The sequence below is a fragment of the Lissotriton vulgaris genome, chromosome 8 (genome assembly GCF_964263255.1).
Source record: "Lissotriton vulgaris chromosome 8, aLisVul1.2, whole genome shotgun sequence".
NCBI classification, from domain to species: Eukaryota; Metazoa; Chordata; class Amphibia; order Caudata; family Salamandridae; genus Lissotriton; species Lissotriton vulgaris.
The window spans coordinates 1,428,465,661-1,428,491,946 of NC_141696.1; the positions used below are offsets into that span (position 1 = coordinate 1,428,465,661).

The following is a 26,286-nucleotide window of genomic DNA, read 5'->3' on the forward strand; positions in this document are numbered from 1 at the left end:
AGGAGGGGCTCAGTTGAACAGAAAGGTCTTGAGTATTTTTCTGAATTTCAGCAGGGAGGATGAGATCCGTAGGTGAAGTAGAAGGTCATTCCAGGACTTTGCTGTTAGGTAGGAGAAAGATCGTTTTACACTGTTGCTGCGGCTAACGAGGGTGCGTGGACGAGGCATAGGGATGGGGAGTACAGGTGTCTGGATGGAAGGGGGAAGTTCAGTCAGTGGTTGATGTCAACTGGTCCTTAGTGGTCAAGGGCTTTTGAAGGTGTAGATCAGCATCTTGAACTGTCATCACTTCTGAATGGGAAGGCCGTGGAGCTCATTGAGGTTGGGGGTGATGTGGGTTATTTTAGAGAGGTCAAGGATGAGCCTGGCTGCTGTGTTCTGGATATTTTGCAGTCTCTTGAGGAGGTGTGAGGTGATTCCTATGTAGAGTGCATTGCAGTAGTCCAATTGGCTGCTGACAAGGAATTGAGTGATGGTCCATCTGGTGTCGATGGGGAACCACTTGAAGATCGTGAGTAGCATGTGGAGAGTGAGTAAGCAGATGGACGATGCAGGGTTGATCTGTTTTTCAATGAGAGATTGCTGTCTAGTATGATGCAGAGGTTGAAGGGGTGGCTGGTCGGTGTGGGTGAGGGTCCTAGTTTTGGGGGTGCCAACAGGCGTTGCTCCATGGGGAGGTGTTGCGCCCGAAGATCAGCTTTTCTGTCTCATCTGTTTTGAATTTTAGCCAGTTGTTTCTTGTCCAGTCGGCGATGCTCTTCATGCACCTGCAGAAGTTGGTTAATGTGTCAGAGGGTCTTCTGATAGCGAGAGGATGAGCTGGATAGCATCATCATAGGATAAGATGTTTAGTCCATGCGATGTGACAACTTTAGCCAGGGAAGTCATGTAGGTGTTTGACAGTGTAAAGCTGAGGGCCAAACTTTGAGGGATGCTGCAGATGGTGTTTTTTGATTCAAAGTTGAAGGGAGGAAGGCGGATTCTCTGGTTTCTTTCTGTGAGGAAGGAGGTGATCCACTTCAGGACGTCTCCTTGGATTCTAGTATTGTGAGGCCTTTGGATCAGGGTGTGGTGTGATACTGTGCTGAATGCTTTGGTGAGGTCAAGGAGGATCAGGGCTGCCATTTTCCCTTGGTCAGGGAGGAATCTGATGTTGCCTATTATTTTAATCAGGGCAGTGTTGGTGCTGTGGTTGGTGCGGAATCCAGATTGGGAAGTGTCCAGAAGATTGTTGTTCTTTAGATGCTCTGTGAGTTCGTGGTTGATATCCTCCTCCTAGATTTTCATGGGAAAAGGCAGCAGAGAGATGGGGCAGTAGTTCTTGAGTTTGTTGGGGTCGGCAGATAGTTTCTTGAGTAGGGGTGACTTCTGTGTGTTTCATTTCTTTGGGGACCGCAACTGTGGTGATGAATGTGTTAAATATGGCGGTGAGCTTGCTGCTGATCATATTACTTCTGAATTTGGAAGATGTGGTGTGGGCAGGGATCCATGGTTCCTCCTGAGTGGACGGAGCTCAAAACGTCTGTGGTGTCTTGCTTAGTGAGCTGGTCACAGGTGGTGAGCAGGTGGTCATAGTGTTCCTCATTCATGGCAGCAAGATGGTTGAGGATGTCGGTGGCTTGGTGTTTGAGGTTTCTGTAGATGGTGGAGATCTTTTGGTGGAAGTAGTCTGCCAGTGTCACAGAGTTCCTGTGAAGAAGTGATTACATTTTTGGTGGCTGAGGGGCTGGAGAACTGTGCAACGATGTTGAAGCGTCCTTTGCTGGTGGATGGCGCCTGCTTCAATGCAACCGGACAAAACACTACTTTTCATCTTTTTTTGGAGTTGGTGGTATTATTTGTGGGCTATCTTGAATTTGGTTTCATTTGGCTCCATTTGGTTGATCTTTACAGGGGAATGCTCATGCACCAATGAGGTGCCTTTTTATTCTAAGACATGCAAAAGTTCCTGCTACTTTCTAGATGGTCAGAGATTACACAGATTTTTATGAAAGGTGCTACCCTTCCAACTAAATTCATTTTACATCTCAATTCCTGGTTCTTGTTTTAATAAAAAAAACTATTGTTGAATAGATTCAGGATTGGATGGTAGATGAATCAATCATTATCCTTGTCAAGGTGGGTTTCTTATAGAGAAGGCTATTGAAGTAAGACTGTATCATGAAAAATGTTGTGTTCAAAAGATTGACTGTTTCTAGTCTTATGAGACTGCTAGAGAAAGTTTGATGGCATCATCAAAATGTTTAAGAACAAAGAGATGGCTTGGTGCACAGCGATGAGTTTACTGAAAAGTTCTACTGAGTTTTTTGAAGTTGGTGAAAGATTGGGTGCTCCACCAGGTAGCATAACCGTCCAAGTACGCTCAATGAATGATGCTTGGTTTGCGCACAAACGTTGATAGTGCGTCCCTGCGGTTGGGCACACCTTTGGGTTCGTCACAAAAGGACAGACTCCGTTGTACTTTGATTATTTATTGTTATTATAAGTTCAACAAATTCATTTGTATTGCGTTTTTATTGGGGGCGAATATTTCATTTCATATCCTTATTTAGTTGATAACAGTGCACATTTGTAGTGAAAAACGAAAACGCTCCGATGCATTTCGGGCATTGGCCCTTTCTCAAGGAGCTTTGTTGGTGAAAATAACATCATTGGTATACGCTCTAATGTATAATATTCATCACACAAGATCAAAAAAGCGAAAATAACGAGGGAGCAGCATAAGCCACCCCATGAGGGGACACAGCATCAAAGTGAACGTCAACGCTACTTGTGACTCCATGAACCTCATTTACCTATTAAAGTGCCCATGTGGGAAGATCTACATAGGGAAAACTGAGAGAAAAATAAAGATAAGACTCAAAGAGCACAAATCTAACATACAGACAAAAAACGAACGATCCAGCATAGCCTTGCACTTCCATGAACAAAGACACAACATCGCTCAGTTAAAATCCATGGTATTGGAGTTGGTTGTGAAGAGTGAAGGTAGAGACAACAACAAATCTCTACTACAACGAGAGACAGCCTGGATTTATCGGTTACAATCTTTGTAACCGATAACAGTGTTGTGTCACTGAGTGCAAAAAGCATGGGGAACACATACTGATGCAAACCAAAACTGGAACATTAAAAAATTGATGCAAACAAACCACACAATTTGTAATGCGTTTCAGTATCATATAGATTTTTACAGATAACAACTAAGTTCAATACGGTCATTAAGACCGAATGGTTTCAAAGATTGTAACCGATAAATCCAGGCTGTCTCTCGTTGTAGTAGAGATTTGTTGTTGTCTCTACCTTCACTCTTCACAACCAACTCCAATACCATGGATTTTAACTGAGCGATGTTGTGTCTTTGTTCATGGAAGTGCAAGGCTATGCTGGATCGTTCGTTTTTTGTCTGTATGTTAGATTTGTGCTCTTTGAGTATTATCTTTATTTTTCTCTCAGTTTTCCCTATGTAGATCTTCCCACATGGGCACTTTAATAGGTAAATGAGGTTCATGGAGTCACAAGTAGCGTTGACGTTCACTTTGATGCTGTGTCCCCTCATGGGGTGGCTTATGCTGCTCCCTCGTTATTTTCGCTTTTTTGATCTTGTGTGATGAATATTATACATTAGAGCGTATACCAATGATGTTATTTTCACCAACAGAGCTCCTTGAGAAAGGGCCAATGCCCGAAATGCATCGGAGCGTTTTCGTTTTTCACTACAAATGTGCACTGTTATCAACTAAATAAGGATATGAAATGAAATATTCGCCCAATAAAAACGCAATACAAATGAATTTGTTGAACTTATAATAACAATAAATAATCAAAGTACAACGGAGTCTGTCCTTTTGTGACAAACCCAAAGGTGGGCCCAACTGCAGGGACGCACTAACAACGTTTGTGCACAAACCAAGCATCATCAAAATGCTGCCATTTCTGGATGCTGCCTGAGAGCATTAAAGCCCAGTTGAGTCTAACTGTAGGCTCCACGTTCATAATTAGGCCCTGGTCCATTTTGAGCCATCAAGAAAAACAAATAGGCTGTTCTATCATATCTCGTGAGATTTTTCAAAAACACCCTCTTGAACCGTTTGGATCAAAAATATAGAAATGCTTTGGGCCCTACTTTTTAGGGATAAACATAGGTCAACCATGTCAAGGTGTCATTTGTCGTAATTGCAGATGGCACTGTTCTATCAGTCCAAGAAAAATCTAGTGGTGCAGCAGATGTTTTTATTCTAGACCCAAACACATTTTTGTGTAACAATAATTAGGTTTTGTCACACTAATCTGATCCTGAATTACCCTCAGTGGTATTGGTCCTCCAATGGACCTTGTTGGTCATAGTGAGGGGTAAGAAGCAAGGTGACAAATGTATTGATAGCCAGCTCACAAATTAATGAGCACATTTAAATATACAACCGTCAGGACCATACCAAAAAAATAAAGGATTACGACTGGAAGGTCAAAACCACTAAAAAAGTTCAGTCTAACGAGAATCATACAGACCAGAAATTCTATGATGGCTACACAGAACATAAGTAGTAGAACCTGATGCTCAGAACATAATCTATTATTCTCTCTATAATGCCTTATAAAACCTTTGTAAGCACAGTTTATAGGGCAAGAACATTTGAGACACAATTAATAAAGGACTTAGATAAATTTGAAGTATTTGTTTATTGTACTAAAGATTAGGCGTGGGCGGAATTTGCGTAATCACGTTATGCTAATCTCCGTGAAACAGTAGAAAATCTCGGCAAACACGCTGAAATTCCACGAACATGTGGAATTGCTTGTTCGTGATGCTTTTTTACTGTTCTCAATCGCTGTTTAAGTGCTCGGGGGAAATGTCTTGCGAACACGCATTTGAGAACGCGAACATGCAAAAAAGTTCGCGAAGTCACAGAATGCAGAATTTTGGGCAGTTTCGCGTTCTCCGCGGAACGCAAAATTACCCAAATACCTAAAATTCCGCGAGCGGAACGGAATTTACCGCTCTGGTCTAGTAGAGAATCTCCTTGCTTGAAATTTGCTCTGAATCACTGAGTCTCTTTCTCAATACTCAGTACTGAACAGTAAAATATAAAATTCTAAATGTTAATTGAACACAAAGCAATGAACAAATGTCAGCTATTGCACTTTTCTTAGTCTTTGTTTCATTTTCAGTTAGCTTGGTATGGAATCCTTAAAAGGTCTGTTAAAACTTCTCTTTCTGCCTTTTCTCTCTCAGGAACAACAATTTCAGCACATGAGACAGCTCACAGAGGAAGAGAACAAGAGCATTCAGGCAAGGAGCTTATAGGGTATCCAGGTTTGAGGTCTTTGGGCAAAAATGGAGATTTTCAAACAAGCACGGGAAGAGAGAACCACTCTTTTCAAAAGAACGGTGTCAACGATTTCACTAGGGAGAGTTGGGGAGAAGGGGTCAGACAATTAGTAGGAAAAAAGTGCCTCAGGTATTGAATATGGCCTTAATTGGGTCTTGAAACAACAGGGATGTGCCATGCCAAGGTGATTATTACAACAGTTTTTCCCTGAGTCATGCCAATCTAAGGATTGCTTTTCTATGCCTGTTTATGAAAGGCTGAAATATGGAAAATATCTTTGTAAATCAGTCCCTAAGTGAAAATACTATATATAAGCTCTAAAGTTTCCTTAAGAAATTACACATCAATGAGCAATTTCTAACACAACTGTTTTGTTGCATATTTTTCTGTCCTGTGTTAAAAGTTTATAAAAATAGAAGAAAGACGTTCAATTTTCAGCTTCATGGATGCTACTAAATCAACTTCCTGTGTCACTCCACTTGCAATCATTATCCTATGCATTTGTGCCTTTTGTACCCTTCTTCTTGCGACAACATGAGAACGCCATGTTTATAACATCAGGTATTTTGGTGTAAAGCGAAATTGATACTAACTTACATCAGGTATCACTAGTGGCTGTTGATGTGCTCCTAATGATGCTGACACATGCTATGTTTTCTCTGCACTAAATAGATAAACAACAATGTGCCCTTGGACCTAAAGAGCGGACAGATTGTGGCCATGGCAGTATCTCAGAAAAGGAGTGCCTCTCCAAAGGCTGCTGCTTCGACTCAAACATCCCCAATGTGATCTGGTGCTACTACTCCAAGGCTCACGGTAATAACTTCATGTCAGGTCATATGACCACTGCTTCTTAGACTTTTGTTACAACACGTTACCAAATGCAGATATTGTGACGGTATCCAAGAGATTCACCAATGCCAAATGACACTGTCTGTAGCATTCTACGGGCCCCATATTGAAAATGAGCACCATTATAACATGAGGCTAAAGAGCCAGTGACATCAGTTCCTGTCTGTTTGCGCCCTCATTGACACAGGATTTAAAGCTGACGGTGTTCGCCTGTCATTTATGTTTGTCATGGTATTCTACGTTGTTCAGGATGTATTCTTCAAGATTTTCAGGTTCTACACCTTGTGAATCATGCCCTAAATAAATGTCTAACCTGGGCTACCTGAGAGATTGCATGCATTTTTTATGGAGATCACATACATCACTCTCCCTTTCACAAAAAGTTCATGAGATCAAAGGAACACTCATTGTTGTCTTCAAAACTGATTCCGTAAATGAGTTTTGTTTTTCTCCACCTGGCCTCTCAGCTCAGCAAGCTGATTTCCAGGGTGATATGTTAGCAATATTCGCCACCGAATTCTCTGCTACACCTAGAAGCAAAATGCAAAATAATGAGTCTCCCACCAGTAGAATATTGTGTAGTGCCTTGACACCCCTATATCTGACAGATATTAAATGACTCAGGCCAAATGGAGGGGGTCTTAATTTAAATGGTCCAGGGACTGACCCAAACAAGGCCCCATTTTGACCCAAGGACTCAAATACTTTTTTCAGAGCTGTCATGGTTGTGGGTGACATTCTTTCCAGCTTTTCCTATTCATCAAAAACGTGTACCCCAACAGTGTAGCCATTCACAAAGGCAATCTAAGCACTGACTCTTACAGTTCCAATGTTTAAAATGACTGAATAATTTCTGCGGCTCGACTTGCCTTGAAGACTTCCAGCATGATATGTTTGTTAGCCAGATATACTCACACATTAGGGGGAAATCATAGTCTTTAAAGATTCAAGGAGTTGATGCAGGATGTAATGGCTCTGTCAGAGCAGGGCATGTAGACTAATCTGAATGTGGCTGGTTCTTTAGCTAGGTTATTGGACTTATTTCTGGTTCTGTGAAGGCATGTATGGATGGGGACTACCTGGCCCCTGTCTAATGGACATGGTTGAGACTTAAGCTATGAAGTAGTGGGCTATTGGGTTCTCATTTGGGTAAGCCAATGACTGACCAATCCATTAGGAGACAGAATGGAATGTACTACATACTCTGCTCACTACATCCTCTGTTGATGGACAAACTAGATTATGTTTTCTGCTAACATCATCATTAGTTCAGGGAGTTCTTCAGAAGTTCTGGTTCCACATTACTTGTTTCATTCTGATATCCCTGGCATGGGTCAGGAAACTGTGGTGCTCTGACCTGCTACAAATCAGTTCTGAAACGCCTCACCTCCTTCCAGCAATAGAGATTCAATTGTCCCAGAGACTAATTGCTCCACTCAGACCTTCAGTTCCCAAGGCTTATTTCCTGGAAATTGCAGCTCTCTCATCATGTGAACTTCCTTTATAGGTAATGGTTATTTTGTTGGCAGCTAGATACCCTTCTATGAGAGTGGATGACTGTAGCAGATAGTTATTGTTCAATCTATGTAGTATTCTCAGTCCTTAGATCAGATTGTGCCAGACCTTTAGATCTGTGACTTATGGGGGCATATTACCAAGCAATAGCGATAATTATCGCTATTGCTTGGTTAGAGACAAAAATTTACCGCTGAACTGCGGCGATTTTAACCGCAAATAAACCTTGGTATTACCAAGGTTTATCGCAAATGCGATAAAAATCGCCGCAATGCATGAATATCGCTGAAAAGTCAGCGATATTCATGCATTACCGAGCTAATGCTCTTAGCCATGTTATCCACCACCCATTGGATAACATTGCTAAGAACTGCTCAGGGCAGGTGTTAGCTCTTGGAGATATTTGCGCTTAGCGCGAATATCTCTAAAAGTTGGTAATAGGAGATAGCGATGTTAGCGACTATTTTCAGTCTCTAACATCTTGGCACGCCCAATTTGCATGACATTAGTGATAAATATTACTGACATGCAAAGTGGGGCCCAAGATGGTCGCTATCTCCTACTAGCTGTCGCTAACTGGTGTTAGCGACAGCTAGGTAATAGGGAGATAATTGTATCTCCGCTTTCTTGGCTTTTAAAGCCAAAAAAGCGGAGATAAACCCCCTTGATAATATGCCCCAAGGTTCTTTAGCAATAGAGGGTCTAAATATCAATGCCATTAAATCATACTTAGTTGCCAAGTCTATTTGCATTATTTATCCTAATAAAGCTTCTTTCCTTAACAAACTTTTATGACTTTTTTATTAGCTATGAAGACAATACATTGGGAAGGGGCATTAAAAAGCAATCCAACTACACTTGGTCTTCCCTTATGGTTAATCACAATATAAGCATGCTAGCAAAATGCCTCTGAAATGTTTCAGAGCGTGCTATGTTAGTAGACTCTGAAACAGCACCAACTTTGTATTATTTGATCGTTGTCATCTCAGCTTCGATAGGAACATGAAAATTGGAAGGAGCTGTTGTCACTGGTGTCCTTGCATTCTATTATAATGGCAATGAACTCACTTTGTTTGTGATGCTGTATTCAATGTCTTTTGGCTACAACTGTAGCCAGCACAGCCGTTAAAAATATGTGTCTGGTCCAGTCTGGTTGCAGAAATTAGGTTCATGTAAACAATGTCCTGGATCTGAATCATCTATGAGAAATAATGTTCTAGAAGATAAGTTCACTTTCTATGTTGATCGTGGAATGCTAGAGTTTGGTGAATCATGTAGCCCCATCACCATTCTCATTGTGCATCCATATTTACTGAGGAACACAGAACAGTCTCATCTTTTGATAGAATGTAGAGAGTAAAGTGTTCTGGGGCTGCAATGGAAGCCTAGGCCAGAGTTTATTTGGGAAAAGTTAACCACTTTGACAATTATTTTGAAACCAGGTTCGCCCACAAAATTGATGGAATGATAAAAGACGTATCAATACAGTAGACACGTTAAAAGACAATAATGTGGATCGCTGAAGTGCCAAGTTCAGGTTTGGGGAGCAATATGTATCTCCCATCCTGGAAAGGAAAAGGGACTATCAATGGAATAAATGGGAAGCTCTTTGGTCAGGAAAAGGGTACCAAGATTCACAAATGTCAAAGCAGATTTTTGCCCATGGGAAAAGTAATTTTCATCCTAATTTGCAATATGAATGTGATTGCCGGATTTGACTACTACAGCATCTACACATTAGATGCCTGGGAGGCAACTGATCGTCTGTATACTTGCACTTAAAATATATGGGAAGTAGCATTAGTTTTACCTTCAAAAAGGTTCCCCCTAAGATAATTTATACTGCCTATAAACCATAAAAGTAGGCAAGACTCTAGACTCAGACAAGTTATTAGTTCAATCAATCAATCTGCATTGATATAGTGTTGCTAATCACCTGTGAGGGAATCCAAGTGCTGCTGCAGGAGGGGCTCAGTTGAACAGAAAGGTCTTGAGTATTTTTCTGAATTTCAGCAGGGAGGTTGAGATCCGTAGGTGAAGTAGAAGGTCATTCCAGTACTTTGCTGTGAGGTAGGAGAAAGATCGTTTTACACTGTTGCTGCGGCGAACGTGGGTGCGTGGACGAGGCATAGGGATGGGGAGTACAGGTGTCTGGATGGAAGGGGGAAGTTCAGTCAGTGGTTGATGTCAACTGGTCCTTAGTGGTCAAGGGCTTTTGAAGGTGTAGATCAGCACCTTGAACTGTCATCACTTCTGAATGGGAAGGCTGTGGAGCTCATTGAGGTTGGGGGTGATGTGGGTTCTTTTAGGGAGGTCAAGGATGAGCCTGGCTGCTGTGTTCTGGATATTTTGCAGTCTCTTGAGGAGGTGTGAGGTGATTCCTATGTAGAGTGCATTGCAGTAGTCCAATTGGCTGCTGACAAGGAATTGAGTGATGGTCCATCTGGTGTCGATGGGGAACCACTTGAAGATCGTGAGTAGCATGTGGAGAGTGAGTAAGCAGATTGACAATGCAGGGTTGATCTGTTTTTCAATGAGAGATTGCTGTCTAGTATGATGCAGATGTTGAAGGGGTGGCTGGTCGGTGTGGGTGAGGGTCCTAGTTTTGGGGGTGCCAACAGGCGTTGCTCCATGGGGAGGTGTTGCGCCCGAAGATCAGCTCTTCTGTCTCATCTGTTTTGAATTTTAGCCAGTTGTTTCTTGTCCAGTCGGCGATGCTCTTCATGCACCTGCAGAAGTTGGTTAATATGTCAGAGGGTCTTCTGATAGCGAGAGGATGAGCTGGATAGCATCATCATAGGATAAGATGTTTAGTCCATGCGATGTGACAACTTTAGCCAGGGAAGTCATGTAGGTGTTTGACAGTGTAAAGCTGAGGGCCAAACTTTGAGGGATGCTGCAGATGGTGTTTTCTGATTCAAAGTTGAAGGGAGGAAGGCGGATTCTCTGGTTTCTTCCTGTGAGGAAGGAGGTGATCCACTTAAGGACGTCTCCTTGGATTCTAGTATTGTGAGGCCTTTGGATCAGGGTGTGGTGTGATACTGTGCTGAATGCTTTGGTGAGGTCAAGGAGGATCAGGGCTGCCATTTTCCCTTGGTCAGGGAGGAATCTGATGTTGCCTATGATTTTAATCAGGGCAGTGTTGGTGCTGTGGTTGGTGCGGAATCCAGATTGGGAAGTGTCCAGAAGATTGTTGTTCTTTAGATGCTCTGTGAGTTCGTGGTTGATATCCTCCTCCTAGATTTTCGTGGGAAAAGGCAGCAGAGAGATGGGGCAGTAGTTCTTGAGTTTGTTGGGGTCGGCAGATAGTTGCTTGAGTAGGGTTGACTTCTGTGTGTTTCATTTCTTTGGGGACTGCAACTGTGGTGATGAATGTGTTAAATATGGCGGTGAGCTTGCTGCTGATCATCCTACTTCTGAGTTTGGAAGATGTGGTGTGGGCAGGGATCCATGGTTCCTCCTGAGTGGACGGAGCTCAAAACCTCTTTGGTGTCTTGCTTAGTGAGCTGGTCACAGGTGGTGAGCAGGTGGTCATAGTGTTCCTCATTCATGGCAGCAAGATGGTTGAGGATGTCGGTGGCTTGGTGTTTGAGGTTTCTGTAGATGGTGGAGATCTTTTGGTGGAAGTAGTCTACCAGTGTCGCAGAGTTCCTGTGAAGAAGTGATGACATTTTTGGTGGCTGAGGGGTTGGAGAACTGTGCAACGATGTTGAAGCGTCCTTTGCTGGTGGATGGCGCCTGCTTCAATGCAACCGGACAAAACACTACTTTTCATCTTTTTCTGGAGTTGGTGGTATTAGTTGTGGGCTATCTTGAATTTGGTTTCATTTGGCTCCATTTGGTTGATCTTTACAGGGGAATGCTCTTGCACCACTGAGGTGCCTTTTTATTCTAAGACATGCAAAAGTTCCTGCTACTTTCTAGATGGTCAGAGATTACACAGATTTTTATGAAAGGTGCTACCCTTCCAACTAAATTCATTTTACATCTCAATTCCTGGTTCTTGTTTTAATAAAAAAAACTATTGTTAAATAGATTCAGGATTGGATGGTAGATGAATCAATCATTATCCTTGTCAAGGTGCGTTTCTTCTAGAGAATGCTATTGAAGTAAGACTGTATCATGAAAAATGTTGTGTTCAAAAGATTGCCTATTTCTAGTCTTATGAGACTACTAGAGAAAGTTTGATGGCATCATCAAAATGTTTAAGAACATAGAGATGGCTTGGTGCACAGCGATGAGTTTACTGAAAAGTTCTACTGAGTTTTTTGAAGTTGGTGAAAGATTGGGTGCTCCACCAGGTAGCATAACCGTCCAAGTACGCTCAATGAATGATGCTTGGTTTGCGCACAAACGTTGATAGTGCGTCCCTGCGGTTGGGCACACCTTTGGGTTTGTCACAAAAAAGGACAGACTCCGTTGTACTTTGATTATTTATTGTTATTATAAGTTCAACAAATTCATTTGTATTGCGTTTTCATTGGGCAAATATTTCATTTCATATCCTTATTTAGTTGATAACAGTGCACATTTGTAGTGAAAAACGAAAACGCTCAGATGCATTTCGGGCATTGGCCCTTTCTCAAGGAGCTCTGTTGGTGAAAATAACATCATTGGTATACGCTCTAATGTATAATATTCATCACACAAGATCAAAGAATCGAAAATAACGTGCAAAACGTATAAACTATGTCGATGTGTTTTAAATGAGTTCATGCTTAACGTTTGTGGTGATGATCAATGAAAGGGCATAGTGGCATTGCAACGTGTCAGATAACTAAGAAACTGAAAATTCATGAAAACATAGAGCAAAAAAAATACCGGGTGTTTCCTAATCGCAGCACTGTTGGGGCATTCAAAGGTTTGCGCTGTTGAGGAAAAACGGCGGAGGTTAAAAAATATTGCGTTGAGCCTTGGTAGGTCAACAAAGTGACTCGATTTGGTCTCACGCCTTAACTTACTTGGTCTTTGAAGCTCGACAAGTTTCAAGGATCTCCGCTCGTGACTGACTCAAATTGAGACGCTGAAGTGAGCTGAACGTGGGTGTGTTACGGCGTTCAGTCGGGGATTTAAACCTGACAGGCGCCCGGAAAGGTACGTTGTGTCGGGAAATAGAAAGCGGACTAGTGAAATTAGTAAAAGATGGCGGCCATCTTACCATAGGTTAAGTCATGGATGATAGGAGACGTGCAGGGGATGCACTGTCTACAAGGAAAAGATGAAAGGGGGTGAAAACAAAAACGTGTGTAAAAATGTCGTGTCACTGAGTGCAAAAAGCATGGGGAACACATACAGATGCAAACCAAAACTGGAACAACAAAAATTGATGCAAACAAACCACACAATTTGTAATGCGTTTCAGTATCATATAGATTTTTACAGATAACAACTAAGTTCAATACGGTCATTAAGACCGAATGGTTTCAAAGATTGTAACCGATAAATCCAGGCTGTCTCTCGTTGTAGTAGAGATTTGTTGTTGTCTCTACCTTCACTCTTCACAACCACCTCCAATACCATGAATTTTAACTGAGCGATGTTGTGTCTTTGTTCATGGAAGTGCAAGGTTATGCTGGATCGTTCGTTTTTTGTCTGTATGTTAGATTTGTGCTCTTTGAGTCTTATCTTTATTTTTCTCTCAGTTTTCCCTATGTAGATCTTCCCACATGGGCACTTTAATAGGTAAATGAGGTTCATGGAGTCACAAGTAGCGTTGACGTTCACTTTGATGCTGTGTCCCCTCATGGGGGGGCTTATGCTGCGCCCTCGTTATTTTCGCTTCTTTGATCTTGTGTGATGAATATTATATATTAGAGCGTATACCAATGATGTTATTTTCACCAACAGAGCTCCTTGAGAAAGGGCCAATGCCCGAAATGCATCGGAGCGTTTTAGTTTTTCACTACAAATGTGCACTGTTATCAACTAAATAAGGATATGAAATGAAATATTCACCCAATAAAAACGCAATACAAATGAATTTGTTGAACTTATAATAACAATAAATAATCAAAGTACAACGGAGTCTGTCCTTTTGTGATGAACCCAAAGGTGTGCCCAACTGCAGGGACACACTAACAACGTTTGTGCACAAACCAAGCATCATCAAAATGCTGCCATTTCTGGATGCTGCCTGAGAGCATTAAAGCCCAGTTGAGTCTAACTGTAGGCTCCACGTTCATAATTAGGCCCTGGTCCATTTTGAGCCATCAAGAAAAACAAATAGGCTGTTCTATCCTATCTCGTGAGATTTTTCAAAAACACCCTCTTGAACCCTTTGGATCAAAAATATAGAAATGCTTTGGGCCCTACTTTTTAGGGATAAACATAGGTCAACCATGTCAAGGTGTCATTTGTCGTAATTGCAGATGGCACTGTTCTATCAGTCTAAGAAAAATCTAGTGGTGCAGCAGATGTTTTTATTCTAGACCCAAACACATTTTTGTGTAACAATAATTAGGTTTTGTCACACTAATCTGATCCTGAATTACCCTCAGTGGTATTGGTCCTCCAATGGACCTTGTTGGTCATAGTGAGGGGTAAGAAGCAAGGTGACAAATGTATTGATAGCCAGCTCACAAATTAATGAGCACATTTAAATACACAACCGTCAGGACCATACCAAAAAAATAAAGGATTACGACTGGAAGGTCAAAACCACTAAAAAAGTTCAGTCTAACGAGAATCATACAGACCAGAAATTCTATGATGGCTACACAGAACATAAGTAGTAGAACCTGATGCTCAGAACATAATCTATTATTATCTCTATAATGCCTTATAAAACCTTTGTAAGCATAGTTTATAGGGCAAGAACATTTGAGACACAACTAATAAAGGACTTAGATAAATTTGAAGTATTTGTTTATTGTATTAAAGATTAGGCGTGGGCGGAATTTGCGTAATCGCGTTATGCTAATCTCCGTGAAACAGTAGAAAATCTCGGCGAACACGCAGAAATTCCACGAACACGTGGAATTGCTTGTTCGTGATGCTTTTTTACTGTTCTCAATCGCTGTTTAAGTGCTCGGGGGAAATGTCTTGCGAACACGCATTTGAGAACGCGAACATCCAAAAAGTTCGCGAAGTCACAGAATGCAGAATTTTGGGCAGTTTCGCGTTCTCTGCGGAACGCAAAATTACCCAAATACCTCAAATTCCGCGAGCGGAACGGAATTTACCGCTCTGGTCTAGTAGAGAATCTCCTTGCTTGAAATTTGCTCTGATTCACTGAGTCTCTTTCTCAATACTCAGTACTGAACAGTAAAATATAAAATTCTAAATGTTAATTGAACACAAAGCAATGAACAAATGTCAGCTATTGCACTTTTCTTAGTCTTTGTTTCATTTTCAGTTAGCTTGGTATGGAATCCTTAAAAGGTCTGTTAAAACTTCTCTTTCTGCCTTTTCTCTCTCAGGAACAACAATTTCAGCACATGAGACAGCTCACAGAGGAAGAGAACAAGAGCATTCAGGCAAGGAGCTTATAGGGTATCCACGTTTGAGGTCTTTGGGCAAAAATGGAGATTTTCAAACAAGCACGGGAAGAGAGAACCACTCTTTCCAAAAGAACGGTGTCAACGATTTCACTAGGGAGAGTTGGAGAGAAGGGGTCAGACAATCAGTAGGAAAAAAGTGCCTCAGGGATTGAATATGGCCTTAATTGGGTCTTGAAACAACAGGGATGTGCCATGCCAAGGTGATTATTACAACAGTTTTTCCCTGACTCATGCCAATCTAAGGATTGCTTTTCTATGCCTGTTTAAGAAAGGCTGAAATATGGAAAATATCTTTGTAAATCAGTCCCTAAGTGAAAATACTATATATAAGCTCTAAAGTTTCCTTAAGAAATTACACATCAATGAGCAATTTCTAACACAACTGTTTTGTTGCATATTTTTCTGTCCTGTGTATAAAGTTTATAAAAATAGAAGAAAGACGTTCAATTTTCAGCTTCATGGATGCTACTAAATCAACTTCCTGGTGTCACTCCACTTGCAATCATTATCCTATGCATTTGTGCCTTTTGTACCCTTCTTCTTGCGACAACATGAGAACGCCATGTTTATAACATCAGGTATTTTGGTGTAAAGCGAAATTGATACTAACTTACATCAGGTATCACTAGTGGCTGTTGATGTGCTCCTAATGATGCTGACACATACTATGTTTTCTCTGCACTAAATAGATAAACAACAATGTGCCCTTGGACCTAAAGAGCGGACAGATTGTGGCCAGGGCGGTATCTCAGAAAAGGAGTGCCTCTCCAAAGGCTGCTGCTTCGACTCAAGCATCCCCAATGTGATCTGGTGCTACTACTCCAAGGCTCACGGTAATAACTTAATGTCAGGTCATATGACCACTGCTTCTAAGACTTTTGTTACAGCACGTTACCAAATGCAGATATTGTGACGGTATCCAAGAGATTCACCAATGCCAAATGACACTGTCTGTAGCATTCTACGGGCCCCATATTGAAAATGAGCACCATTATAACATGAGGCTAAAGAGCCAGTGACATCAGTTCCTGTCTGTTTGCGCCCTCATTGACACAGGATTTAAAGCTGACGGTGTTCGCCTGTCCCTTATGTTTGTCATGGTATTCTACGTTGTTCAGGATGTATTCATCAAGATTTTCAGGTTCTACACCTTGTGAATCATGCCCTAAAAAAATGTCTAACCTGGGCTACCTCAGAGATTGCATGCATTTTTTATGGAGATCACATACATCACTCTCCCTTTCACAAAAAGTTCATGAGATCAAAGGAACACTCATTGTTGTCTTCAAAACTGATTCCGTAAATGAGTTTTGTTTTTCTCCACCTGGCCTCTCAGCTCAGCAAGCTGATTTCCAGGGTGATATGTTAGCAATATTCGCCACCGAATTCTCTGCTACACCTAGAAGCAAAATGCAAAATAATGAGTCTCCCACCAGTAGAATATTGTGTAGTGCCTTGACACCCCTATATCTGACAGATATTAAATGACTCAGGCCAAATGGAGGGGGTCTTAAATGGTCCAGGGACTGACCCAAACAAGGCCCCATTTTGACCCAAGGACTCAAATAGTTTTTTCAGAGCTGTCATGGTTGTGGGTGACATTCTTTCCAGCTTTTCCTATTCATCAAAAACGTGTACCCCAACAGTGTAGCCATTCACAAAGGCAATCTAAGCACTGACTCTTACAGTTCCAATGTTTAAAATGACTGAACAATTTCTGCGGCTAGACTTGCCTTGAAGACTTCCAGCATGATATGTTTGTTAGCCAGATATACTCACACATTAGGGGGAAATCATAGTCTTTAAAGATTCAAGGAGTTGATGCAGGATGTAATTGCTCTGTCAGAGCAGGGCATGTAGACTAATCTGAATGTGGCTGGTTCTTTAGCTAGGTTATTGGACTTATTTCTGGTTCTGTGAAGGCATGTATGGATGGGGACTACCTAACCCCTGTCTAATGGACATGGTTGAGACTTAAGCTATGAAGTAGTGGGCTATTGGGTTCTCATTTGGGTAAGCTAATGACTGACCAATCCATTAGGAGACAGAACGGAATGTACTACATACTCTGCTCACTACATCCTCTATTGATGGACAAACTACATTATGTTTTCTGCTAACATCATCATTAGTTCAGGGAGTTCTTCAGAAGTTCTGGTTCCACATTACTTGTTTCATTCTGATATCCCTGGCATGGGTCAGGAAACTGTGGTGCTCTGACCTGCTACAAATCAGTTCTGAAACGCCTCACCTCCTTCCAGCAATAGAGATTCTATTGTCCCAGAGACGAATTGCTCCACTCAGACCTTCAGTTCCCAAGGCTTATTTCCTGGAAATTGCAGCTCTCTCATCATGTGAACTTCCTTTATAGGTAATGGTTATTTTGTTGGCAGCTAGATACCCTTCTATGAGAGTGGATGACTGTAGCAGATAGTTATTTTTCAATCTATGTAGTATTCTCAGTCCTTAGATCAGATTGTGCCAGACCTTTAGATCTGTGACTTATGGGGGCATATTACCAAGCAATAGCGATAATTATCGCTATTGCTTGGTTAGAGACAAAAATTTACCGCTGAACTGCGGCGATTTTAACCGCAAATAAACCTTGGTATTACCAAGGTTTATCGCAAATGCGATTAAAATCGCCGCAATGCATGAATATCGCTGAAAAGTCAGCGATATTCATGCATTACCGAGCTAATGCTCTTAGCCATGTTATCCACCTCCCATTGGATAACATTGCTAAGAACTGCTCAGGGCAGGTGTTAGCTCTTGGAGATATTTGCGCTTAGCGCGAATATCTCCAAAAGTTGGTAATAGGAGATAGCGATGTTAGCGACTGTTTTCAGTCGCTAACATCTTGGCACGCCCACTTTGCATGTCATTAGTGATAAATATCACTGACATGCAAAGTGGGGCCCAAGATGGTCGCTGTCTCCTACTAGCTGTCGCTAACTGGTGTTAGCGACAGCTAGGTAATAGGGAGATAATTTTATCTCCGCTTTCTTGGCTTTTAAAGCCAAAAAAGCGGAGATAAACCCCCTTGATAATATGCCCCAAGGTTCTTTAGCAATAGAGGGTCTAAATATCAATGCCATTAAATCATACTTAGTGGCCAAGTCTATTTGCATTATTTATCCTAATCAAGCTTCTTTCCTTAACAAACTTTTATGACTTTTTTATTGGCTATGAAGACAATACATTGGGAAGGGGCATTAAAAAGCAATCCAACTACACTTGGTCTTCCCTTATGGTTAATCACAATATAAGCATGCTAGCAAAATGCCTCTGAAATGTTTCAGAGCGTGCTATGTTAGTAGACTCTGAAACAGCACCAACTTTGTATTATTTGATCGTTGTCATCTCAGCTTCAATAGGAACATGAAAATTGGAAGGAGCTGTTGTCACTGGTGTCCGTGCATTCTATTATAATGGCAATGAACTCACTTTGTTTGTGATGCTGCATTCAATGTCTTTTGGCTACAACTGGAGCCAGCACAGCTGTTAAAAATATGTGTCTGGTCCAGTCTGGTTGCAGAAATTAGGTTCATGTAAACAATGTCCTGGATCTGAATCATCTATGAGAAATAATGTTCTAGAAGATAAGTTCACTTTCTATGTTGATCGTGGAATGCTAGAGTTTGGTGAATCATATAGCCCCATAACCATTCTCATTGTGCATCCATATTTACTGAGGAACACAGAACAGTCTCATCTTTTGATAGAATGTAGAGAGTAAAGTGTTCTGGGGCTGCAATGGAAGCCTATGCCAGAGTTTATTTGGGAAAAGTTAACCACTTTGACAATTATTTTGAAACCAGGTTCACCCACAAAATTGATGGAATGATAAAAGACGTATCAATACAGTAGACACGTTAAAAGACAATAATGTGGATCGCTGAAGTGCCAAGTTCAGGTTTGGGGAGCAATATGTATCTCCCATCCTAGAAAGGAAAAGGGATCATCAATGGAATAAATGGGAAGCTCTTTGGTCAGGAAAAGGGTACCAAGATTCACAAATGTCAAAGCAGATTTTTGCCCATGGGAAAAGTAATTTTCATCCTAATTTGCAATATGAATGTGATTGCCGGATTTGACTACTACAGCATCTACACATTAGATGCCTGGGAGGCAACTGATCGTCTGTATACTTGCACTTAAAATATATGGGAAGTAGCATTAGTTTTGCCTTCAAAAAGGTTCCCCCTAAGAAAATTTTATACTGCCTATAAACCATAAAAGTTCGCAAGACTCTAGACTCAGACAAGTTATTAGTTCAATCAATCAATCTGCATTGATATAGTGTTGCTATTCACCTGTGAGGGAATCCAAGTGCTGCTGCAGGAGGGGCTCAGTTGAACAGAAAGGTCTTGAGTATTTTTCTGAATTTCAGCAGGGAGGATGAGATCCGTAGGTGAAGTAGAAGGTCATTCCAGGACTTTGCTGTGAGGTAGGAGAAAGATCGTTTTACACTGTTGCTGCGGCGAACGAGGGTGCGTGGACGAGGCATAGGGATGGGGAGTACAGGTGTCTGGATGGAAGGGGGAAGTTCAGTCGGTGGTTGATGTCAACTGGTCCTTAGTGGTCAAGGGCTTTTGAAGGTGTAGATCAGCATCTTGAACTGTCATCACTTCTGAATGGGAAGGCCGTGGAGCTCATTGAGGTTGGGGGTGATGTGGGTTATTTTAGAGAGGTCAAGGATGAGCCTGGCTGCTGTGTTCTGGATATTTTGCAGTCTCTTGAGGAGGTGTGAGGTGATTCCTATGTAGAGTGCATTGCAGTAGTCCAATTGGCTGCTGACAAGGAATTGAGTGATGGTCCATCTGGTGTCGATGGGGAACCACTTGAAGATCGTGAGTAGCATGTGGAGAGTGAGTAAGCAGATTGACAATGCAGGGTTGATCTGTTTTTCAATGAGAGATTGCTGTCTAGTATGATGCAGAGGTTGAAGGGGTGGCTGGTCGGTGTGGGTGAGGGTCCTAGTTTTGGGGGTGCCAACAGGCGTTGCTCCATGGGGAGGTGTTGCGCCCGAAGATCAGCTTTTCTGTCTCATCTGTTTTGAATTTTAGCCAGTTGTTTCTTGTCCAGTCGGCGATGCTCTTCATGCACCTGCAGAAGTTGGTTAATGTGTCAGAGAGTCTTCTGATAGCGAGAGGATGAGCTGGATAGCATCATCATAGGATAAGATGTTTAGTCCATGCGATGTGACAACTTTAGCCAGGGAAGTCATGTAGGTGTTTGACAGTGTAAAGCTGAGGGCCAAACTTTGAGGGATGCTGCAGATGGTGTTTTTTGATTCAAAGTTGAAGGGAGGAAGGCAGATTCTCTGGTTTCTTTCTGTGAGGAAGGAGGTGATCCACTTCAGGACGTCTCCTTGGATTCTAGTATTGTGAGGCCTTTGGATCAGGGTGTGGTGTGATACTGTGCTGAATGCTTTGGTGAGGTCAAGGAGGATCAGGGCTGCCATTTTCCCTTGGTCAGGGAGGAATCTGATGTTGCCTATGATTTTAATCAGGGCAGTGTTGGTGCTGTGGTTGGTGCGGAATCCAGATTGGGAAGTGTCCAGAAGATTGTTGTACTTTAGATGCTCTGTGAGTTCGTGGTTGATATCCTCCTCCTAGATTTTCATGGGAAAAGGCAGCAGAGAGATGGGGCAGTAGTTCTTGAGTTTGTTGGGGTCGGCAGATAGTTTCTTGAGTAGGGGTGACTTCTGTGTGTTTAATTTCTTTGGGGACCGCAACTGTGGTGATGAATGTGTTAAATATGGCGGTGAGCTTGCTGCTGATCATCTTACTTCTGAGTTTGGAAGATGTGGTGTGGGCAGGGGTCCATGGTTCCTCCTGAGTGGACGGAGCTCAAAACGTCTGTGGTGTCTTGCTTAGTGAGCTGGTCACAGGTGGTGAGCAGGTGGTCATAGTGTTCCTCATTCATGGCAGCAAGATGGTCGAGGATGTCGGTGGCTTGGTGTTTGAGGTTTCTGTAGATGGTGGAGATCTTTTGGTGGAAGTAGTCTGCCAGTGTCACAGAGTTCCTGTGAAGAAGTGATGACATTTGTGGTGGCTGAGGGGCTGGAGAACTGTGCAACGATGTTGAAGCGTCCTTTGCTGGTGGATGGCGCCTGCTTCAATGCAACCGAACAAAACACAACTTTTCATCTTTTTCTGGAGTTGGTGGTATTATTTGTGGGCTATCTTGAATTTGGTTTCATTTGGCTCCATTTGGTTGATCTTTACAGGGGAATGCTCATGCACCACTGAGGTGCCTTTTTATTCTAAGACATGCAAAAGTTCCTGCTACTTTCTAGATGGTCAGAGATTACACAGATTTTAATGAAAGGTGCTACCCTTCCAACTAAATTCATTTTACATCTCAATTCCTGGTTCTTGTTTTAATAAAAAAAACTATTGTTGAATAGATTCAGGATTGGATGGTAGATGAATCAATCATTATCCTTGTCAAGGTGAGTTTCTTCTAGAGAATGCTATTGAAGTAAGACTGTATCATGAAAAATGTTGTGTTCAAAAGATTGGCTGTTTCTAGTCTTATGAGACTGCTAGAGAAAGTTTGATGGCATCATCAAAATGTTTAAGAACAAAGAGATGGCTTGGTGCACAGCGATGAGTTTACTGAAAGGTTCTACTGAGTTTTTTGAAGTTGGTGAAAGATTGGGTGCTCCACCAGGTAGCATAACCGTCCAAGTATGCTCAATGAATGATGCTTGGTTTGCGCACAAACGTTGATAGTGCGTCCCTGCGGTTGGGCACACCTTTGGGTTCGTCACAAAAGGACAGACTCCGTTGTACTTTGATTATTTATTGTTATTATAAGTTCAACAAATTCATTTGTATTGCGTTTTTATTGGGCGAATATTTCATTTCATATCCTTATTTAGTTGATAACAGTGCACATTTGTAGTGAAAAACGAAAACGCTCCAATGCATTTCGGGCATTGGCCCTTTCTCAAGGAGCTCTGTTGGTGAAAATAACATCATTGGTATACGCTCTAATGTATAATATTCATCACACAAGATCAAAGAATCGAAAATAACGTGCAAAACGTATAAACTATGTCGATGTGTTTTAAATGAGTTCATGCTTAACGTGTGTGGTGATCGTCAATGAAAGGGCATAGTGGCATTGCAACGTGTCAGATAACTAAGAAACTGAAAATTCATGAAAACATAGAGGAAAAAAAATACCGGGTGTTTCCTAATCGCAGCACTGTTGGGGCATTCAAAGGTTTGCGCTGTTGAGGAAAAACGGTGGAGGTTAAAAAATATTGCGTTGAGCCTTGGTAGGTCAACAAAGTGACTCGATTTGGTCTCACGCCTTAACTTACTTGGGCTTTGAAGCTCGACAAGTTTCAAGGATCTCCGCTCGTGACTGACTCAAATTGAGACGCTGAAGTGAGCTGATCGTGGGTGTGTTACGGCGTTCAGTCGGGGATTTAAACCTGACAGGCGCCCGGAAAGGTTAGTTGTGTCGGGAAATAGAAAGCGGACTAGTGAAATTAGTAAAAGATGGCGGCCATCTTACCATAGGTTAAGTCATGGATGATAGGAGACGTGCAGGGGATGCACTGTCTACAAGGGAAAGATGAAAGGGGGTGAAAACAAAAACGTGTGTAAAAATGTTGTGTCACTGAGTGCAAAAAGCATGGGGAACACATACTGATGCAAACCAAAACTGGAACAACAAAAATTGATGCAAACAAACCACACAATTTGTAATGCGTTTCAGTATCATATAGATTTTTACAGATAACAACTAAGTTCAATACGGTCATTAAGACCGAATGGTTTCAAAGATTGTAACCGATAAATCCAGGCTGTCTCTCGTTGTAGTAGAGATTTGTTGTTGTCTCTACCTTCACTCTTCACAACCAACTCCAATACCATGAATTTTAACTGAGCGATGTTGTGTCTTTGTTCATGGAAGTGCAAGGCTATGCTGGATCGCTCGTTTTTTGTCTGTATGTTAGATTTGTGCTCTTTGAGTCTTATCTTTATTTTTCTCTCAGTTTTCCCTATGTAGATCTTCCCACATGGGCACTTTAATAGGTAAATGAGGTTCATGGAGTCACAAGTAGCGTTGACGTTCACTTTGATGCTGTGTCCCCTCATGGGGTGGCTTATGCTGCTCCCTCGTTATTTTCGCTTTTTTGATCTTGTGTGATGAATATTATACATTAGAGCGTATACCAATGATGTTATTTTCACCAACAGAGCTCCTTGAGAAAGGGCCAATGCCCGAAATGCATCGGAGCGTTTTAGTTTTTCACTACAAATGTGCACTGTTATCAACTAAATAAGGATATGAAATGAAATATTCGCCCAATAAAAACGCAATACAAATGAATTTGTTGAACTTATAATAACAATAAATAATCAAAGTACAACGGAGTCTGTCCTTTTGTGACGAACCCAAAGGTGTGCCCAACTGCAGGGACGTACTAACAACGTTTGTGCACAAACCAAGCATCATCAAAATGCTGCCATTTCTGGACGCTGCCTGAGAGCATTAAAGCCCAGTTGAGTCTAACTGTAGGCTCCACGTTCATAATTAGGCCCTGGTCCATTTTGAGCCATCAAGAAAAACAAATAGGCTCTTCTATCATATCTCGTGAGATTTTTCAAAAACACCCTCTTGAACCCTTTGGATCAAAAATATAGAAATGCTTTGGGCCCTACTTTTTAGGGATAAACATAGGTCAACCATGTCAAGGTGTCATTTGTCGTAATTGCAGATGGCACTGTTCTATCAGTCCAAGAAAAATCTAGTGGTGCAGCAGATGTTTTTATTCTAGACCCAAACACATTTTTTTGTAACAATAATTAGGTTTTGTCACACTAATCTGATCCTGAATTACCCTCAGTGGTATTGGTCCTCCAATGGACCTTGTTGGTCATAGTGAGGGGTAAGAAGCAAGGTGACAAATGTATTGATAGCCAGCCCACAAATTAATGAGCACATTTAAATACACAACCGTCAGGACCATACCAAAAAAATAAAGGATTACGACTGGAAGGTCAAAACCACTAAAAAAGTTCAGTCTAACGAGAATCATACAGACCAGAAATTCTATGATGGCTACACAGAACATAAGTAGTAGAACCTGATGCTCAGAACATAATCTATTATTATCTCTATAATGCCTTATAAAACCTTTGTAAGCACAGTTTATAGGGCAAGAACATTTGAGACACAATTAATAAAGGACTTAAATACATTTGAAGTATTTGGTTATTGTATTAAACATTAGGTGTGGGCGGAATTTGCGTAATCGCGTTATGCTAATCTCCGTGAAACAGTAGAAAATCTCGGCGAACGCGCAGAAATTCCACGAACACGTGGAATTGCTTGTTCGTGATGCTTTTTTACTGTTCTCAATCGCTGTTTAAGTGCTCGGGGGAAATGTCTTGCGAACACGCATTTGAGAACGCGAACATGCAAAAAAGTTCGCGAAGTCACAGAATGCAGAATTTTGGGCAGTTTCGCGTTCTACGCGGAACGCAAAATTACCCAAATACCTCAAATTCCGCGAGGGGAACGGAATTTACCGCTCTGGTCTAGTAGAGAATATCCTTGCTTGAAATTTGCTCTGAATCACTGAGTCTCTTTCTCAGTACTCAGTACTGAACAGTAAAATATAAAATTCTAAATGTTAATTGAACTCAAAGCAATGAACAAATGTCAGCTATTGCACTTTTCTTAGTCTTTGTTTCATTTTCAGTTAGCTTGGTATGGAATCCTTAAAAGGTCTGTTAAAACTTCTCTTTCTGCCTTTTCTCTCTCAGGAACAACAATTTCAGCACATGAGACAGCTCACAGAGGAAGAGAACAAGAGCATTCAGGCAGGGAGCTTATAGGGTATCCAGGTTTGAGGTCTTTGGGCAAAAATGGAGATTTTCAAACAAGCACGGGAAGAGAGAACCACTCTTTCCAAAAGAACGGTGTCAACGATTTCACTAGGGAGAGTTGGGGAGAAGGGGTCAGACAATCAATAGGAAAAAAGTGCCTCAGGGATTGAATATGGCCTTAATTGGGTCTTGAAACAACAGGGATGTGCCATGCCAAGGTGATTATTACAACAGTTTTTCCCTGACTCATGCCAATCTAAGGATTGCTTTTCTATGCCTGTTTATGAAAGGCTGAAATATGGAAAATATCTTTGTAAATCAGTCCCTAAGTGAAAATACTATATATAAGCTCTAAAGTTTCCTTAAGAAATTACACATCAATGAGCAATTTCTAACACAACTGTTTTGTTGCATATTTTTCTGTCCTGTGTATAAAGTTTATAAAAATAGAAGAAAGACGTTCAATTTTCAGCTTCATGGATGCTACTAAATCAACTTCTTGGTGTCACTCCACTTGCAATCATTATCCTATGCATTTGTGCCTTTTGTACCCTTCTTCTTGCGACAACATGAGAACGCCATGTTTATAACATCAGGTATTTTGGTGTAAAGCGAAATTGATACTAACTTACATCAGGTATCACTAGTGGCTGTTGATGTGCTCCTAATGATGCTGACACATGCTATGTTTTCTCTGCACTAAATAGATAAACAACAATGTGCCCTTGGACCTAAAGAGCGGACAGATTGTGGCCATGGTGGTATCTCAGAAAAGGAGTGCCTCTCCAAAGGCTGCTGCTTCGACTCAAGCATCCCCAATGTGATCTGGTGCTACTACTCCAAGGCTCACGGTAATAACTTCATGTCAGGTCATATGACCACTGCTTCTTAGACTTTTGTTACAACACGTTACCAAATGCAGATATTGTGACGGTATCCAAGAGATTCACCAATGCCAAATGACACTGTCTGTAGCATTCTACGGGCCCCATATTGAAAATGAGCACCATTATAACATGAGGCTAAAGAGCCAGTGACATCAGTTCCTGTCTGTTTGCGCCCTCATTGACACAGGATTTAAAGCTGACGGTGTTCGCCTGTCCTTTATGTTTGTCATGGTATTCTACGTTGTTCAGGATGTATTCTTCAAGATTTTCAGGTTCTACACCTTGTGAATCATGCCCTAAATAAATGTCTAACCTGGGCTACCTGAGAGATTGCATGCATTTT

General features: G+C 41.5%; 1 protein-coding gene across 1 annotated transcript in view; it reads left to right on the plus strand.

The window, feature by feature from the left end:
• LOC147698870 (uncharacterized) overlaps positions 1–26,286 on the plus strand; it is a 352,061-nt gene that overhangs the window by 190,123 nt on the left and 135,652 nt on the right. Inside the window, exons 14-19 of the mRNA XM_086935488.1 lie at positions 5,234–5,290; positions 6,003–6,146; positions 15,116–15,172; positions 15,886–16,029; positions 24,994–25,050; positions 25,764–25,907. Coding sequence (XP_086791614.1) covers positions 5,234–5,290; positions 6,003–6,146; positions 15,116–15,172; positions 15,886–16,029; positions 24,994–25,050; positions 25,764–25,907 — 603 coding nt within the window. The remainder of the gene's footprint in view (positions 1–5,233; positions 5,291–6,002; positions 6,147–15,115; positions 15,173–15,885; positions 16,030–24,993; positions 25,051–25,763; positions 25,908–26,286) is intronic.